General features: G+C 35.8%; 2 protein-coding genes across 4 annotated transcripts in view; one reads left to right on the forward strand and one right to left on the reverse strand.

Annotated features, from left to right (window-relative positions):
* Nucleotides 1-17,522, forward strand: part of LOC102398396 (centromere protein P) — a 236,723-nt gene that overhangs the window by 83,054 nt on the left and 136,147 nt on the right. The window lies entirely within an intron of this gene.
* OMD (osteomodulin) lies at nt 8,132-15,961 on the reverse strand. The gene is made up of 3 exons (XM_006063102.4): nt 15,740-15,961; nt 9,529-10,482; nt 8,132-8,521 (listed from the first exon to the last, which is right to left on the reverse strand). The coding sequence occupies exons 2-3, from the start codon at nt 10,466-10,468 to the stop codon at nt 8,193-8,195; spliced, it is 1,269 nt and encodes a 422-aa protein (XP_006063164.3). The 5' UTR covers nt 10,469-10,482; nt 15,740-15,961; the 3' UTR covers nt 8,132-8,192.

Consider the following 17,522-nt stretch of genomic DNA (forward strand, 5'->3'; position numbering starts at 1 on the left):
TTATTTGTATTCAGTGAGAGACCACTGAGAAATTTTTTTTAAGCCAGCGAGTGGCATGATTCTATTTTCATTTTAGAGATAGCTCTCTAATGTTGCATTTCTGAAGAATACTACTAGTTACCTAGTTTATTGGTTATTTATTACAGGTATAGTGATCTAAAATAACACACCTTTATTATCCCACAGTTTCTGTGGCTCAGGAGTCCAAATACGGCTTTGCTTGTGCATGAGTGCCAAGTTGCTTCAGGTGTATCCGACTCTTTGCAACCCTATGGACTGTAGTACTCCAGGCTCCTCCGTCCATGGCTTTGTTTATGTCTCATTTGCAATCAAGGTGTTGGCTGGGGCTGTACCCTCTTTTCAAGAGTCAAGTAAGGTAAAGGTGTATGAGCCCATGTGGTTGTTGGCCACAACTCCATTCAGAATGTAGGACTAAGCCTCAGCCTTGCTTGATGTTGATTGAAGGCCACCCTCAGTTATTTGCAACGTGGCCTCCACCATTGGGCAGCTCATATTATGGCAGATTTCTTCTTCATAGCCAGAAAGGAAGATTAGTGTTCCAACAAGATGAGCAGTACAGTTTTTGTAGCAATCATGTACCTGTAATCATATATGCCATCTCTTTGTAGTATTTTGAGATCAGAGATCATATCCACATTGAAGGGGAGATGACTGCACAAGAAAGATTCTAGAAATATTCAGAGTTACACCGAAAAATATGTATGTTCCCTCCCAGAGTTAGTCAGACTAAAGTTTGAGAGTACAATTCCAAAGACCATCCTCATTTCTTATACCAACTGCAAGTTTGAGAGTTTCCCAAAACCACCCTTACATTTGATAATTTGCTTAAAGGACTCATGGAACTCACTGGAAGCCATTATTTCATGGTTATGGTTTATCACAGAGAAAAGATACACATAAATATCACCCAAAGGAAGAGAGGCAGTAGTCAGAGACTGGGAGGGTTCCACATACAGAACTTGTATTGTTCTGAGGATGTTCTCATCAGTGCCCTCCCAGCATTGATGCATGACAAGGAACATGGGTATTGCCAACCAGGAAAGTGCTACTGAACCTCATGGTTCAGCTTTTACTGGGGCTTCATTACATAGGCATGATCAATTGAGTATTCCACATGGTTGAACTCTGCCCCAAGTTTGACTGATTCTACATGACCCATCCTAAACCACATGGTTGTCTTTCTGGCATGGCCAACCTAAGACTGTTTGGTTTGGCCTGTCCCATCCTAAAATCTGTTGTTGTTGTTCAGTTGCTAAATCTTGTCCAGCTCTTTGCACCCCCATGGACTACAGCAGTCCAGGCTTCCCTGTTCTTCACTGTCTCCCAGAGTTTGCTCAAACTCATGTCCATTGAGTCAGTAATACCATCCAGTCATCCCATCCTCTGTCGCCACCTTCTCCTCCTGCCCTCAGTCTTTCCCAGCATCATGGTCTTTTCCAATGGCTGTTCACATCAGGTGGCCAAAGTTCACATCAGGTGGCCAAAGTATTGGAGCTTCAGCTTCAGCATCAGTCCTTCCAGTGAATGTTCAGAATTGATTTCCTTTAGGATTGACTGGTTTTATCTCCTTGCTATCCATCAGACTATCAAGAGAATTGTTATTGTTGTTCAGTTGCTAAGTCATTTTGCGACCCCATGAACTGTAGTACACCAGGCTTCCCTGTTCTTCACTATCTCCTGGAGTTTTCTCAAATTCATGTCCATTAAGTATAACCCTCATTTTAAACAAAGATATAGATTAATTCCTAGAAGCTGAACAAAGCCCAGACTGCTCTTTGGAGTCAAAGTCTTTACTACCCCATTTCCAGTGTAAAATATGTTTCAAACTTAGATTGTTTTCTACTCCAGAAAGAACTATTTAACTTTCACTGCACAGTAATAAAAGATGAATGCCGTCAAGGCTCAAGAGCAGGCATATATCCAAAATCGAGAGGGTTATCTCTGTGGAGTTCTTTTTGTTAACCCTACTACATTATCCTTGGTATCTTTGTAGGGTTTTATGTCTTTGAAGGTGTATCAGAATTTTACCTTGTGTAATTGTTGCTCCTTCAGTGTGGGAAAGACCTCTGACTTGTTTCTAACCAACATTCTGGGCTTTTTGTGGGATGTCTATGATTTGAATCTCCATACCAAATACCTGCTTATACCTAAAGCCTAGTCATTTGGTCAAATGAAATAAAGATGGGAACCCAAGTACTTTCTGGACTAGAAGGCTAAAACTTAAAGGGAGGGGAATTATGACTCAATATAAATAAGAGTTAATGTTTAAAATGGGGCATATTTGTGATTTTAATTTTTCTGAGTAGTATACATAAGTCTCTGTATAATAAGTTTGCAACCTAAACATGCAACAACAGACATATCCAGAAATGCTGTGATATTTATCTACTGGGTATAGCAGGTTATATTTATTTAGGAAATTGGAACATAAAAGAAACTGGATTTTTAGCTGTTACGATTTAATTTTGTTTCCAGCTGCTGTTATTCTTCATTTCCAAGGTTTAGAAAAGATGGATTTGGAATCAGGAAATTAGAGTTTTAGTTCTAGCTTTCCTTGGACTTCTTTGCTACAGTAAAAGTATACAGAAGAAACAGGTTTATTTTTTTGGCTTTCATACCATAGAATCGGTTAAGTGTGTTACATGATATGCATATATCTGCGTTTTGGTTTAGTGGTTCCAACTTGAGGAATAAAGTAAAAAATGTATAGTTTTCAGGTTATACTTAAATACATGCTAAACATTCTCAACCAGTATATTGTAAGCAAATTTATTGACTATTCTTTATTTTTATTTCCTTTTTAATATATTTGTTAAGCTTGGGTTCATGGTGTCATTTGAATTTATTCATTAATAGGCACAAAGACAGAAAGTTCAACCTCAGAGCTAATATAGCTAATATTTTGAAGTGTAATGAGAAAATTGATGAATTTTCATCTTTTTCTTTCCTGATATATCACCTAGTTTTGTCTGTAACTCTGGTAGGAGGTAGAACTTTATTCTTCTGTTCTGCAGAAAGCATTGGTGGTTATTTGTTTTGTTTTCTTTTTACTGAGAACTACTTGGGGTATGAGTTCCTCTGGGTGTTTTTGATTAATGTAAGATGGTTGTTCATCTGCCTCCCTCTGGGTCCTGCAGTTGGAGGACATTTTGTGGCGTGTTTATATGTACTTGCCTTTAAAGGGAGAGCAGAGTTGGCCTCTTTGACCTCTTCTACCTAATAGACAAGAAGAGTTTCACCTTACTCTGGCCAGAGGAGCCAGGAAGCCAAATGCCTCGTGAAGGGCCTGGGAAACTCTGCTCCCCATCCTTCTAGGCTATCTAGAGGTGCTTTGGAAAGCTAAACCATCAAATAATGACTTGGAATATGTTTGTTGTGAGTATATGATTTTAGATCTCTCTTCTCTCTCCCTAATGAAACCTTTAGTAAATTCTCTCTTGTTTACTAATCTTTTGTACAGTAGAAGGTACAGTACTTCTGTACTGTAGAAGGTACAGTAGAACCTTGGAAGGAACCTGAAAGATGGTATAGTACTTCTGTACTGAAGAAGGTACAGTAGAACCTTGGAAGGAACCTGAAAGATGCAAACTCCTTTCTAGAGGGTCCACTGAGGCATGTGAAGCACAGCTGATGGCTCAGGGCACATAGATCCAGCGGGAGGTTGGGCTGGACATGCTGCAATAATAGTTACTGCTTGTAGGATACCTGTAACTGGCATGCATGTGGGTGCATGCTCAGTCGCTCTTTGTGACCCCCTAGGCTGTAGCCTGCCATCCTCCTCTGTCCATAGGATTGTCTCAACAAGAATACTGGAGTAGGTTGCCATTTCCTCCTCCAGGAGATCTTCCCTACCAGGGATCAAACCCGCATCTCCTTCATCTCCTGCATTGCAGGCATTCTTTACCGCTGAGCCACAGGAAACCCTTGTAACTGGCATGTGCTTTGTTAAATGCTGTGGTATGTATTGGACTAACCTGGTGGCTCAGATGGTAAAGCATCTGTCTACAATGTGAGAGACCTTGGTTCAATCCCTGGGTTGGGAAGATTCCCTGGAGAAGGAAATGGCAACCCACTCCAGTACTCTTGCCTTGAAAAATCCCATGGACGGAGGAGCTTGGTGCAGGTTACTATTCATGGGGTTGCAAAGAGTTGGGCATGACTGAGCAACTTCACTAACAGCCCTGTGAGAACCACCTTCCTTACAGAAATGCAGAAAGAGAGACTTCAAGAAGTAACTCACTCGGAGTCATCTTGCTTAGTTACATGAGTGAAGTCAGGCTTCTACCAAGGTATATCTGATTTCAAATTCCATGTTTCCATCAGGTTTTTTCTTCGCTAAGCCTGTTCTTAAATGTATTTTCTTTTGTCGGTTTAGGAGGAGATAAAAATAGGTGCTCCAGAATTCTCAAAATTTGGAGTGTTTTAACTGTACAAGAAGTGAAATAACTAATTACCTCATCTTTATGTTAATCTCACCTTGGGACCTTATTTTCTTCACTCCTGCCAGTCAGTCACTATTCACACATCAAAGTGCCACCTCTTCCTTAAAGCCTTCAGTCGCTTCACCACATCCTGGCCAGAAGCAAAGTTAATATATCTGTGTTCATATCATTTTTCAGTTACTGCCACATTTTCTTTCTTTCTTCCTTTTGTTAGAATGAGTTATTACATCTTATTTTCTTTGTTAAATTTTAAAATAACAGCTTTATTGAAATAATTCACATCTCATACAACTCACTTTTTTAAAGAGTGCAATTCAGTAGCTTTTAGTGTTTTCAAACTTGTACAGTTATCACTACAGTCAATTTTAGAATATTTTCATCACCCAAAAAGAAATTCTCTATCCATTATCAGTCACTGCCTCAGTTCAGTTCAGTTCAGTAGCTCAGTCGTGTCCAACTCTTTGAGACCCCATGAATTGCGGCACGCCAGGCCTCCTTATCGATCACCAACTCCCAGAGTTCACCCAAACTCATGTCCATCGAGTCGGTGATGCCATCCAGCCATCTCATCCTGTCATCCCCTTCTCTTCCTCACTGCCTAATTCCCCTGTTTCTCTTGCTCCCCAACCCCAGGCAGCCAATAATCTTTCTGTGTCTATAGTTTTGCCTGTTTTAGACATTTCATATAAATGGAATCATACAATACATGTTCTTCTCTGACTGACTTTTCACTAACTAGCATAATGTTTTCATGGTTCATCTGTATTATAACATGTATCAACATCCTTCCTTCTTTTGACTGAATAATATTCCATTGTGTGGATATACCACATTTTGTTTATCCTTTCATCAGCTGAAGGACATTTGGGTGGTTTCTACTTTTTGGCTATAAATGGATAATGCTGCTATGAACATTTGTGTACATATTTTTGTGTGACCACATGTGTTCAGTTTTCTTAGGTTTATATCTAGGAATGGAATTGTTGGTTCATAGGTGACTAACTGAAGGACTGCCAGACTGCTTTCCAAAGCAGCTGTACAATTTGACTTTGTCACCAGTGGATTCCACTTTCTGCGTCTCCTCACTAATGCTTATTGTTTGTCTGCCTTTTTTGATTTCAGCCATCCAGTAAATGTAAACTATCTGATTGTAGTTTTTTATAATTTGTATTTTCCTGACAGTGCTCATTACATTTTAAATAGTCTTCTCTTTCTCATCTCATAAAACATCCACAGTGTTTTCCATATGTTACATCATAATAAATGTTTACATTTGTAACCCTGTTTTATAAAATGTCAGTAAAGTGGGAGATGGTCCTTAAAGTTTTTACCTCTGTTGAAAATGTGCTTTACCCACATCACTGACATCTTCACTCTTTACCATCACAGCTGTTGTCTTACAGTGTCACAGATGCACAATCTATTCTGTTTGACCTCTCATTGCTAAGCCCTACATGCCTTGATGAATGTTTATTAAGTGAATGAATGGAGTATTGTTCATATTCATTCTGGATTGTTGAGCTAGCCCCTAGGACACACGGGTAGTCTGTTTCTGCTAAATGTTAATAACCTGCTCATTTTAAACTGTCATCTCCAGAAAGTTAGACTCATCGCTAGAAAACTGCTTCTAAAATATTGTTCTAATTGTCTGGTCTTTTTGAATACTGTTTAAAAAAAAATTTTTTTTAGGAGTTTCCTATATAGGCAGTCCCAGATTTGTGTTTATTCCTTACCTGAGGAATTCTATAAAATACTAACCTGGTAAATCAAAAAAGTTCATCATAGAAGTTATACTTCATTATAGGCATATTAAAATGCTTCAAAATATGTGATTATTAAGGTTTTAAAGAAGATATCAAAACCTGTTATTCAAATTTCAAAGGAACTCGATTCAACTTTAGCACTATGTACATAAACACTGGCTGATATACATACATGTTTCTAATATATTGTGCTAGGAAAATAGAAGTGTTAATAATGCTGATATACTTTCTTGTGCTAACATTGACTTAATCTTATAAATAGAGCAATTATTTATTAGCAAATTTTTATGTAACTAAAACCTTTCTCTAGTGAATTTATTTTAAAAATATTTATCCCAATTAAAATGGAACATAGAAAAGATTGTGTTGTATAATAGCTGAAATTTGCTAAAATAACCAATTTTGCTGTTTTTCTGGCATCCAAATGGGCATCCCACATGGTGCCAGTGGTAAAGAACCCGTCTGCCAATGTGGGAGACATAAGAGATGCGGGTTCTATCCCTAGGTCAGGAAGATCCCATAGAAGAGAGCATGGCAACCCACGCCAGTATTCTTGCCTGGAGAATCTCCATGGACAGAGGAGCCTGGCCGGCTACAATCCATAAGGTTGCAAAGAATCAGACACGGCTGAAGCATCTTAGCATGCACGCATGCAGACATCCAAATACAAGGTTTAAGTTTTTGTTGCTTTTGTGCTCTGAGAGAAAAGTAAGATGAGTTGATTTCAAAGGCACATGTATCCCATGTTTCACTGCAGCACTGTTTACAATAGCTAGAACATAGAAGCAACCTAGATATCCATTGACAGATGAATGGATGAAGAAGTTATGGTACATATACACAATGGAATGTTACTCAGCCATAAAAAGGAACACCTTTGAGTCAGTTCTAATCAGGCAAATGAACCTAGAATCTATTATACAGAATGAAGTAAGTCAGAAAGAGAAAGATAAATATCGTATTCTAATGCATATATATGGAATCTAGAAAAATGGTACTGAAGAATTTATTCACAGGTCAGAAATGGAGAAACAGACATAGAGAATAGATTTATGGTCATGGGGAGAGGGGAGGAGAGAGTGAGATGTATGGAAAGAGTAACATGGAAACTTACATTACCATGTGTAAAATAGATGGCCGACGGGAATTTGCTGTGTGATTCAGGAAACTCAAACAGGGGCTCTGTGTCAGCCTGGAGGGGTAGTGTGGGGAGGGAGATGGGAAGGGGGTTCAGGAGAGAGAGGATATATGTATACCTGTGGCTGATTCATGTTGAGGTTTGACAGAAAACTGCAAAATTCTGTAAAGCAATTATCCTTCAATTAAAAAAATAAATAAATTTAAAACAAACAACAAAAAAGTAAGACTAGTTGATTTCATAAATTTGTGCCTTGGATCCTTAGTTAGGATAACCTCTTTTGAAAATCAAAACTATCATTCTGTGCTCTAAGTGGTAGGACCAGGGTGGGTGGCTGTCATGGTGATGATAGTCAAATAAAAGTATGAAAGCTTTTCTGGAGATTAGACCAAAGAAAATAGTCTGTTCCTTAAATGAGTTGCTGCCTGTTACATTAATATAACCTCTTGGCATTTAAACACTATACTCATAGTGATTTAAAGTGCGTGGTTTACAATTGTTAGCTTCTAATGCTACTTCTTTCATCATTTTCAGAAAAACTACTGTTAATATAAATGAGCATACTTGTTTTTTTTCTCAACATGATAATTGTATGTTCAAAGTGTAGTTTTTTGATCCTACTTGTCATTCTAAATTTATATTTCTACAAGATTTGTATCATTTTTAGTAAATTCTAATCCTATATAATGATGCAGATGTTATCAATAACCTAAATTCAATCTGATCTTAGTATACTAAGTACTCAATTCTAACTATATTACTATGAGCTATGCATAATTAGCTAAATTTATATGAATAATAAGATCTTATGAAGTTATAAATGTATACCTATATAGTTTCTTGCCATTCTTGACTTCCATAATAGTGAGCATCAATGTTTTCTTCTGTTCCTTCTTCTTCTGGGCCTTCATGATGATCATCATGATCTTCACTATCACCATCATCTTCAAATCTCCTGAAAACTTGGGTCTTCAGTTGTATCGTTTGACCGTTAGTGCTTTGTTGTTCACCATAATAAATAGTGTGTATATGAGGGAAGCAGAGGAAAATGTATGAGCTTATTGGTGCTTTCAGCCTATTTTGATCTACGCGAATGTATGTTAAATGGTGGTAATGTAGTGGATCAACTGATGGACACATCACTGTGACATTGACATCTGAAAAATACAAATTAAAAATTAATCCTTCTGTATTATATCCATAATACTATAATGGATTTTATTAAAATATTTATTAGGTTTAATTATTTTATAGTAATCAAATAATAAAATGAACAAAATGAAACTATAAATGAATTTTATATTATCAAAATAAATGATGGCTTCATTGGCTATTAAGTAATTATTTAATTATTAAATAAATTATTTAAGTAATAAAGTCTTAGCAGAAACAATCTCAGAGGAAAAAAATGAAAATCATGTATAGTTCTACTATTCAAGATCTCATATTTCTTTGTATACTCTATAGTATTTCATATTTTTTTCATATACTTTGTAGTACACATTCTCAAAGTTCAAAGTGATAACATTTAATAGAAAAGACTATAAACCTTGAAGTACAAATTTCTCTGGGGACCATTTTCTGCCATTTCCCTAGCCAGCTTCAAAGCAACCATTTGTAATTTGTAGCACCATGTAAAGCATGGGTTTTTAAAGATCTGTTCTTTAAAAGAACAAAATAAGATTTTTTATATCTTTAAAAGACAATAATGGACTTCCCTGGTGGTGCAGTGGTTAAGAAGCTGCCTGCCAGTGCTGGGAACACAGGTTCGATCCCTGGTCTGGGAAGATTCCACGTGTAGTGGGGCAACTAAGCCCCTGCACCACAACTGCTGAACCCACACTCTAAAGCCTGTGTGCTACAACTCGAGAGTAGCTCCCGTTTGCAGCAGCAAAGACCCGGTACAGCCATAAATAAATAGATAAATAAAATAGGTAACCAACAAGGACCTACTGTCTAGAACAGGGAACATTGCTCAATATTTGGTAGTAACCTAAATGAGAAAAGAATTGAAAAAAATAGATATTTGTATATGTATAACTGAATTCCTTTGCTATACACCTGACCCTAACACAACATTGTTATTCAACTATGCTCCAATATAAAATAAAAATTATAAATAAATAGTAAAACACAGACATACACAAAATGAAATTTTACATACTTTCAATTTCATTATTTTCTAGGTATAGGTGTTCTAAATTCCTTGGAATATAGAATGCTTGCTTCAGTTTGTTGTGTCCAACATTGAGCTCTATAAGGTTGGAAAGATTAAAAATATTATATGGGATGTCTTGTAGTTTGTTGTGTGATATTCTTAGAGCGTGAAGTTTCGGAAGTTTGTTGAAGTAATTTTCTGGTATAGAAGATATTGAATTATTTTCTAAAGACAGATACATAAGTGAAGAAGGCAAACCAGGAGGCATTGATTCTAATCTATTATTACATAGGTTGAGCTGCATTAATTTTTCCATTTTGGCAAGTACCTTTTCTTGTAACATAGAATCATCAATTTTATTAAAACAGAGATCAAGCATGGTCAAGTTTACAAGCCCATTCACAGCATTTATCTGCAGTCTGGAGATTTCATTGTAACCTAGAAAAATCCTTTCCAAAGACTTAGGGAGAGGAAATGGAAAGTCTTCTAAATTGTTATGCTGTAGGTGAAGCTGTAGTAGATTTGGCAATTTAGCAAACACACCATGATCAATCTTTTGAGATTTGATTTTGTTGTGGCTGAGGTTGATTTCTTTAAGATGAGTGGCGTTGATAAATGAATCTGCAGTCACAGCCTCAATTTCATTGAACTGAAGATAGACTTGCTGAATGTGTGCTGGAATATTTGGGATAGTCTTTAATTTGCGATTATCACAGTACATTGATGATGGAAAGTTAGGTGGACAGAAGCATTCACTGGCACAACCTAAAGTATGCTGATGGAATGGAGCTTCATAGTTTATATTTTGTTGAAATTGGAATTCTGTTTGGTAGACATCATCTGGTTCTTGGTCATAATCTTCATCCCATTGATAACTTTCATATTGACAATATACTTGGACTCCAAGAAAGAAGAAAAGGACACATACTGAACTTGAAAAGCCCATGTTCCTTTTTTGTCCTATTACAAGGCAAAAGGAAATATATAGTGGAAAAAGTGAGTGAAAAATGTAATAACTCTTATATAAATTGACAGTTATCTAAAATGCACAATATTTATGTCTGATTTGAAATATGTAAAAGAATGTCCAGAATTAATGGCTGCTGCTCAGAACAAAATTAATATTTAAGGTGATATTTTTTAAAAAGCCTCATACTGCATTGAACCAGACTAAGTAATCATCTTTTTAGAGGATCTCGATTTGTCTGGCTTACTAGACTGTGAATTCACAATGATAGCATGACATCTTTCTACCCCAAAACTGAGTGCTTTTTCCGTATGGATATTAGATGTTCTCACTATTTGGCCCCTTCAGTGATGTTCACTACCTATGAGAAGAGAGACCCTATGTTTTAGTTACTTAGGAGATTATTAATACTGACCAAAATTTGCCCACTGTAACTCCTGTTTGCTGATGTTCTTTTCTGTTCTTTGGAAAAACATAGAACACTCCATTTTATGTGAAAGCTTGAGATATTAAAAATAAGTATCATGTTTCCTCTTAGTGTTTTCTGTCCAAGTCTGACTATCACTTCAAATTTTCCCTGTGAAATAGTTTCCAGAATCCAATTATTTTGTCTCTGACTCTACTTGAATAACTGCATCAAATCCTAGATATACACAATATTTACATTCTATAAAGTTTTAGTTTCTAATTGGTTTTTCTATACATTTTTCCTAATTACCCTCCTAGCTTTTTTCTTTCCACTAATTTTTTTTTTAGTTAATTTCTAGATACACAGGTGTTAAAAACACACTCTCCTTATTTCCTAGGAGTTTAGGTCTAGTGGAGAATCGGACGTGCAATACAGTGAATAGGAGGGTATGTGTGGGGTAGGATTGTAAAGGAGGGAGTGCTCAGCTTGCGAAAGAGACAAATGACAACAGTCGTGCTGAAACTTGAAGTTGTAGTGAATGATAGGATATGTGAACTGGATGAGGAGTCTGAAAACCTTCATTTCAGTCCTATCACTTACGACAGTCGAATCACTTACATCTGCCTCTTGCCTCATCAGTAAAATAAGAACTATAATTACTTGCCTGCTTATCTCACTTGGTAGTTGTTATTGTCATAAATGCATATGAGGTATGCATGTTAAAGTACTTGGCAAATTAGAAAGTGATCCAGATGGAATAAGTATGTTATTTAGGGAAAGTTAAAAAAAATCATACCTTTTATTCTAAGGCCATTTTTCTCTACCCTTCTCATCCAGGATTTCATGAGAAGATTAATATTCTAATAGAATTAATACCCTACATCATTGTATGTAATGAAACAGCTTATCTCCTGTTCATCTAGAATAGTATTATTTTTCATCATTGGATAAATGAAAAAATAGTTACTTAAATCATTTTCTCTGACAGAACCCTCCTTGAGAAAGGCTGCCCTAGATCCTAACAACTTAGTTTCTTAGTCTGTTTTCTTTTCTTGTCAGAATCTGAATAGTACAGAATGTAAATATTCCTCTAGTCTCCCAGGTGCTGCTAGTAATGAAGAACCCGCCTGCCAATGCAGGAGATGTAAGACACGCAGGCTTGATCCCTGGGCTGGGGAGATCCACTGGAGAAGGGCATACCAACCCACTCCAGTATTCTTCCGTGGAGAATCTTGTGGACAGAGGAGCCTGGCAGGCTACAGTCCATAGTCACAAAGAGTCAGACACAATTGAAGTGACTGAGCATGCCCTTATGCACCCACATGAAGGGCCTTGCCAAGAGTACTGCAAGTCCTTTGCATACTGACTGCTATCTCCTGTCTTTATAACTTACTTCATGTAGTAACTCCAACTGCAACAATTTTCACTTTCAGTGGGACCTAAAAATTATTGATCCAACTGTTTTTCACTGCTCCTCATTCATACCTCTCAGTATACTCAGGTCCTACCAACCTAGATCCTATAGTGCATCATGGCCATCACTGCACATGCCCTCAATTTGCTGGCCCCTTGACTCTTCATAGTCCAACCCTGGTTACTCCAGTTCTCCATCCTCCCATAGCCTGACTCATGCAGCTGACAGCATGAGAGAAAATAGGACAGTGCCAACTGGCTCACTTTAAAGTCATGGCCATTCAAGTGCTGCCTGTTGTGACCTCTCATTAGTCCATTCCTTTTCCCTTTCTCCTACACAAGCCTCTAAAACCTCACCATTGATTTTGGATGATGACCCTGCTTCCTTTTTCACTCAGAAACTATAATAGATAATCATTTACTCTAATATATTGTCTTGTATTTAATCCTGTCCCTTCCTACAGAAGATGCCAAAACAGTAATGATTTGATCTTTTTAAACAATTTTGACTTTGAAATTTGTAGTTTCCTTTTGATAATCAGTTAGATTCCTGCCATGTAGGACATGGCATTTAAATTAGACTTTGAAGGAATATGAGGGTTCCCCTAGAGGGAAGTAGAGAAGAAAATTTGCAGATAAAAGAAATGAGCAAAAAACATATAAAGCAACAAAGGATGAGATGTTTGAGAAGTTGCGGTTAACTGTTGAAATAGCAAAATAAGATTGTACAGCTAATCTGGCCCAAAACCTTGAGGCCTAAATTGTGATCTCAGGAATTTGTACATTGGGAATGAACACCTAGTTCATTAATATAGTTGAGTCATGATCTTCACACTGCAGTGTTCATGCATCAAGTAAGAGTCCTGGGAGGGGAAGTGAAAGAGTATGGTCTCATCCCAAAGGACAGTGTTCAGTGCTGGCTGATCCAGACTGGGGAGCTCCCAGTGGGTATGATTAAGAGTGCTTTTTCACCTGCTAGAATTAGTGCCCATGTACTAGGTAATTGTGTTGCCATTATTAACAAAGCAGCTTACAAATATTACTGGTGATTTATTTAGTTTGATTTGGTTATTCAGTGATTGTCTTGAATTTTAGGGGTGAGGCACTGTGATCGGTGGGGAACACAGACTGAAAAAAACATGAAGACATGGCTCCTTCTATAAAGAGCATTCAATTTAGTGGACTAGAGAGTCACAACACAGTGAACCGATTCTCAGACAAAGGGAAATATGGCTTGCAGCAGAGATATCAGTGCTGTGGGAGCCAGTGGCTTAACCCTGCAAGAATGAGACAGGGAAATCTTTGTAGACATCATTCGGCCAAGATTTAGGGAGATTAGCAGGAATGGATAATAGAACATAAAGTACTGCTCCATGAAGTTGAGATGAAAGTAGAAGCAAAGAGGCAGAAACATAACAACTATCCAGGATCAGGCCATGAATATTGTCTCAGAGGTTGACTGTTACACAGTCAAACTTCAAAAACAGCACTACTCATCAGAGCTCTGAATTTTACCCTTGTGTTAAGAATATCAGTAATTATCAATTAGTAACCTTATATTTGAGAATTAAAGTTATGACTATTCAATAGTTATGAGAAATTTGGGGGGGAAAAGAGACCTGAATGATACTTTTTAGTTCCCCCTTTAGTTTTGACTTGGAATCCAGACCTGAAGATGGAGGCCTTTCTGAAAATGAGATTCTTAGTATTATCTGCTTTTGATCTTTTTGGCCAACTACGAAGAAAGGTCTTTCCCTGAAGACAGTTTGTCTTCTGAATCTGAGCTCATCCATTGAGCCCTCATTCATGGAAGACCTTGGCTCTATAGCTCAACTTTGTCCCACTCCCTTTTGACTTACTGCAGTTTTCTGTTCAGAAATCCACTCCGTCTTCATGGATATAGCCATTATTTTCTATTCCTCTTACTCCTCAACTTCACCCCTGATCATTTTACTTGTTACAGTGATCTTGTTTCTTTTCATCCAAATTTTTCATTCAGCTAATTGTTTACCAGTCATTTGTTAAGCATATTGTTATTACTTCTGCCTTTGATGTTCAGCAGTTTATGCCATGTTTCCTATAGGATAAGTCATAGTGAAACATTATAGCTCACTGTCAATCATCTTATATCCCAACTTCTAATTTTTGATAGGCTATAGTACAATGAACATTGTGGAAGTGCTCAGAAATTTGCTGAATGAATGATTGATTAATTATAGATTACACCTTGTTGGTGATGTTTATTACTACTAATGTTGATTGTTTCTAGGCATTTATTTCACCACAGTGATTTCTCTAAAAGAACATAGTCACAGAGAGCATGGCTGTTTTCTTTTCTAATAGAAAAGAAAATATTTCTGTCACAATATACTATATATTCACTTCTCTATTACCTTGTTTAGTAGAAAAATAACAAATGTGAAACAGAAAGTTTATAAAGCAAAGTTAAACATGTTACCAGGCTTTTAAAATTATTTGTTAATGTGTATTTTTCATATTATAGCTAAAAAAGTTTCTATATCATAACATTTCTCCTACCTGGAAAAAAGCACTCTACTCTCATCAAGAAAGTTCTAATTTAAATTACTAATCAAATTGAGATGGAATTTTGTTCTGAAAAGTTTAAAGTAATTTGAAAGCTTCATAGCATTTAATTATTTTAAATATTTGTCTCATTGGTATGCCATAGAAGCTAAAGTAATAAGAGACCCAACTATTAGTATATAATTCAGAATATTTTCCAAACCAGTTTTAAATTTAAGTCTGTAAAATTAAAGTTGTAGACATCAGTATCACACCCAAGGCCTAAAGAAGTAAGACTCTTTTGCTATTAAAAATATGAAAGTCTCAAGATTATTTTTAGCCATAATACATTTGAATCTTAGTTAACTGAAACCCAAGAAACTAGATCCTTTAGAGCTACAGTACTTATATTTTCTCTTTGAGGAAGAGGCAAACACATTGTAATATTTGGTTAATAGAGAAATTTTGAGAAAATGTCCAGTGAAATTTATACAAATACCCATTTCTTTACAACCAGAATCTCTAGCATTGCTCAGATGTATGACTCAAAGGTGTTTGCTGATTTTTTGTCAGCAACTTTTTTGGTCAAAGTTGAGAAAGAAAAAGAAAGAGAAACAGAAATCACTGTATTAACCTGAAAATCTTTCATTCAAAGTAAAAAATAAAAATCTAAACAAAGATTATTTATTGGGTAAACCTTAAAGTTAGAAAATTAAATTTCCTGCATTACTTCTTTCCCTAAATATTTTGGCTAATCCAAATTTAATGTAACTTTTACCAGATATTGCTTACCAAAATTATGCATTTATGGTGGCTACAATCTATTTTAATGTTAAATCAAATATACTTTATTTTTAACAGCAGGAATATTTTTTAAAAAATTGAAAATTATTTTATCATCATACCTGTTGAATTTGCTTTAGTTTTCAGGGGCTGATGAATTTGCAAATCCTGTGAATGAATCAGAAATTCCTGAATTCTTAAACTGAGTCTCTTAAAAATCCACAGTAACTGTTGTGTTCAGGCAGGGCTGTCCCTTGAATTGCTATAGCAATTTAAGCAAATATAATCTGCTTGGAAAATACTTGGGTTGAATTAAAATTATGTATTTCTTTTCATTATCTGAAACTTTGTGGACTGTTAATTTAAATGCTTGTGTTCTTGGTCAGATTTATGTGGCTTACTTCTTTCTTTCCCCCTTAATTTTGGTTTGAGGAATGGCAAGAATTTCCTCTAATATGAAAGGCAAACAGAACTAAATGAAACAGCATGTACTGATTACTGTTTTTATTTTCATTTTCATGCCAAAGAATTCTTCAAATTAAGGTCCACAGTAACATGGAGCTCAGTGTCTTGGCATTTTAAGGTGGAACTCAGAGTCATCTTGAGACTTCGGTTATCTGATACCTTGTGTTCTCACCAGTGCTTTCCTTTATTAAGACAGGGAATCAGGATTAGAAATATACAGCATTTCACTTCTAGTTTATTTTAAAAATGAAATAGATTGCCATTTGTGACACAGATTAGATATATTGCTTTTCCATAAAAAGAATTATACCTTCTTTTCTATCAGCTTTCTCACTTTCCTCCCAAATATATCCACTAGCATACCTTCTAATAAAATATTTGAAATAGAATTATTCTCTTTGTTATGGAATTTACTCAGAAGGTATATCTCTAATTTGTCTATTTTTACTAGTAGAAAAAATAATTTTATAATATTAAATAAGATGGAGTTAGGAACTTCTGTTGGCCAACCATTTTTGCCTTTATTTTACAGATGTAAGAAATTTACAAATTTCACTGAATAGTCTCTCCTGAAGAGTAGCAATTAACTACTTAAATGCTATATTTTTATACTAATGTTTTCATATTTTAAACAGAGAGTTAACTTGTATCTCTTGGCAGTGAATTTTGAGTTCATTCTTTTGGGAGATTCTTTCAAGCTTGTACAAACTAATAAGATAAAGTGATTATTGAAATTTGTTTTTGTTTCCTCAAAATAGTATTTTCCATTAAGTTTTTACAAATAACTCACAAGATTTATTTGGTTATACTTCAGACTTTTAAAAAGTGTATGGTGTTTCAGGAGATGTTCTGGCAATATTATAAAAATCTTATCTGTTATTTGAGACACTGGTCTGTAAAACGTGGCAAATCATATTTGGGCCAAGATTTCATCCCGTTACTGATCTTTTCCATATGTTTCCTATTAGTGTTTGTTCTTAAACCTCAGGCTTTCACACTGTATGTACTTTATCCAAAAATTATTCTATATGCCCTGATGGTTCTTTTGGAAGATTAATTTAAAATTAGCAGCTTAATTTTTCTTTAATTCTTTACTTAACTCTGAGACTTGAACTTGTGATAGTGATTATATTTTCATGTTCTTAACAAATGTGAAAATATTTATCAATAAATAGCTAGAACACTCAGAATTAAAAGTAGTATCTAGGAAATTTAAATAAGGTTGATGATGTCATCGAGTTTTAGTTTGGTAGGGGATGGGAGAGTTGGTTTGAGTCAGACCTTAGAGGGAAAATAGAAGCTGCAAGTAATTGTGATAGTTCACTGTTTCAGTTGGAGTTTATTTTATTTTTTAATTAGTTAATTTATTTTGGCCATGCTGTGGAGCTTGCAGGATCGTAGTTCCTCTACCAAGGACTGAACCCTTACCCTCAGCAGTGA

The sequence above is a fragment of the Bubalus bubalis genome, chromosome 3 (genome assembly GCF_019923935.1).
Source record: "Bubalus bubalis isolate 160015118507 breed Murrah chromosome 3, NDDB_SH_1, whole genome shotgun sequence".
Taxonomy (NCBI): Eukaryota; Metazoa; Chordata; class Mammalia; order Artiodactyla; family Bovidae; genus Bubalus; species Bubalus bubalis.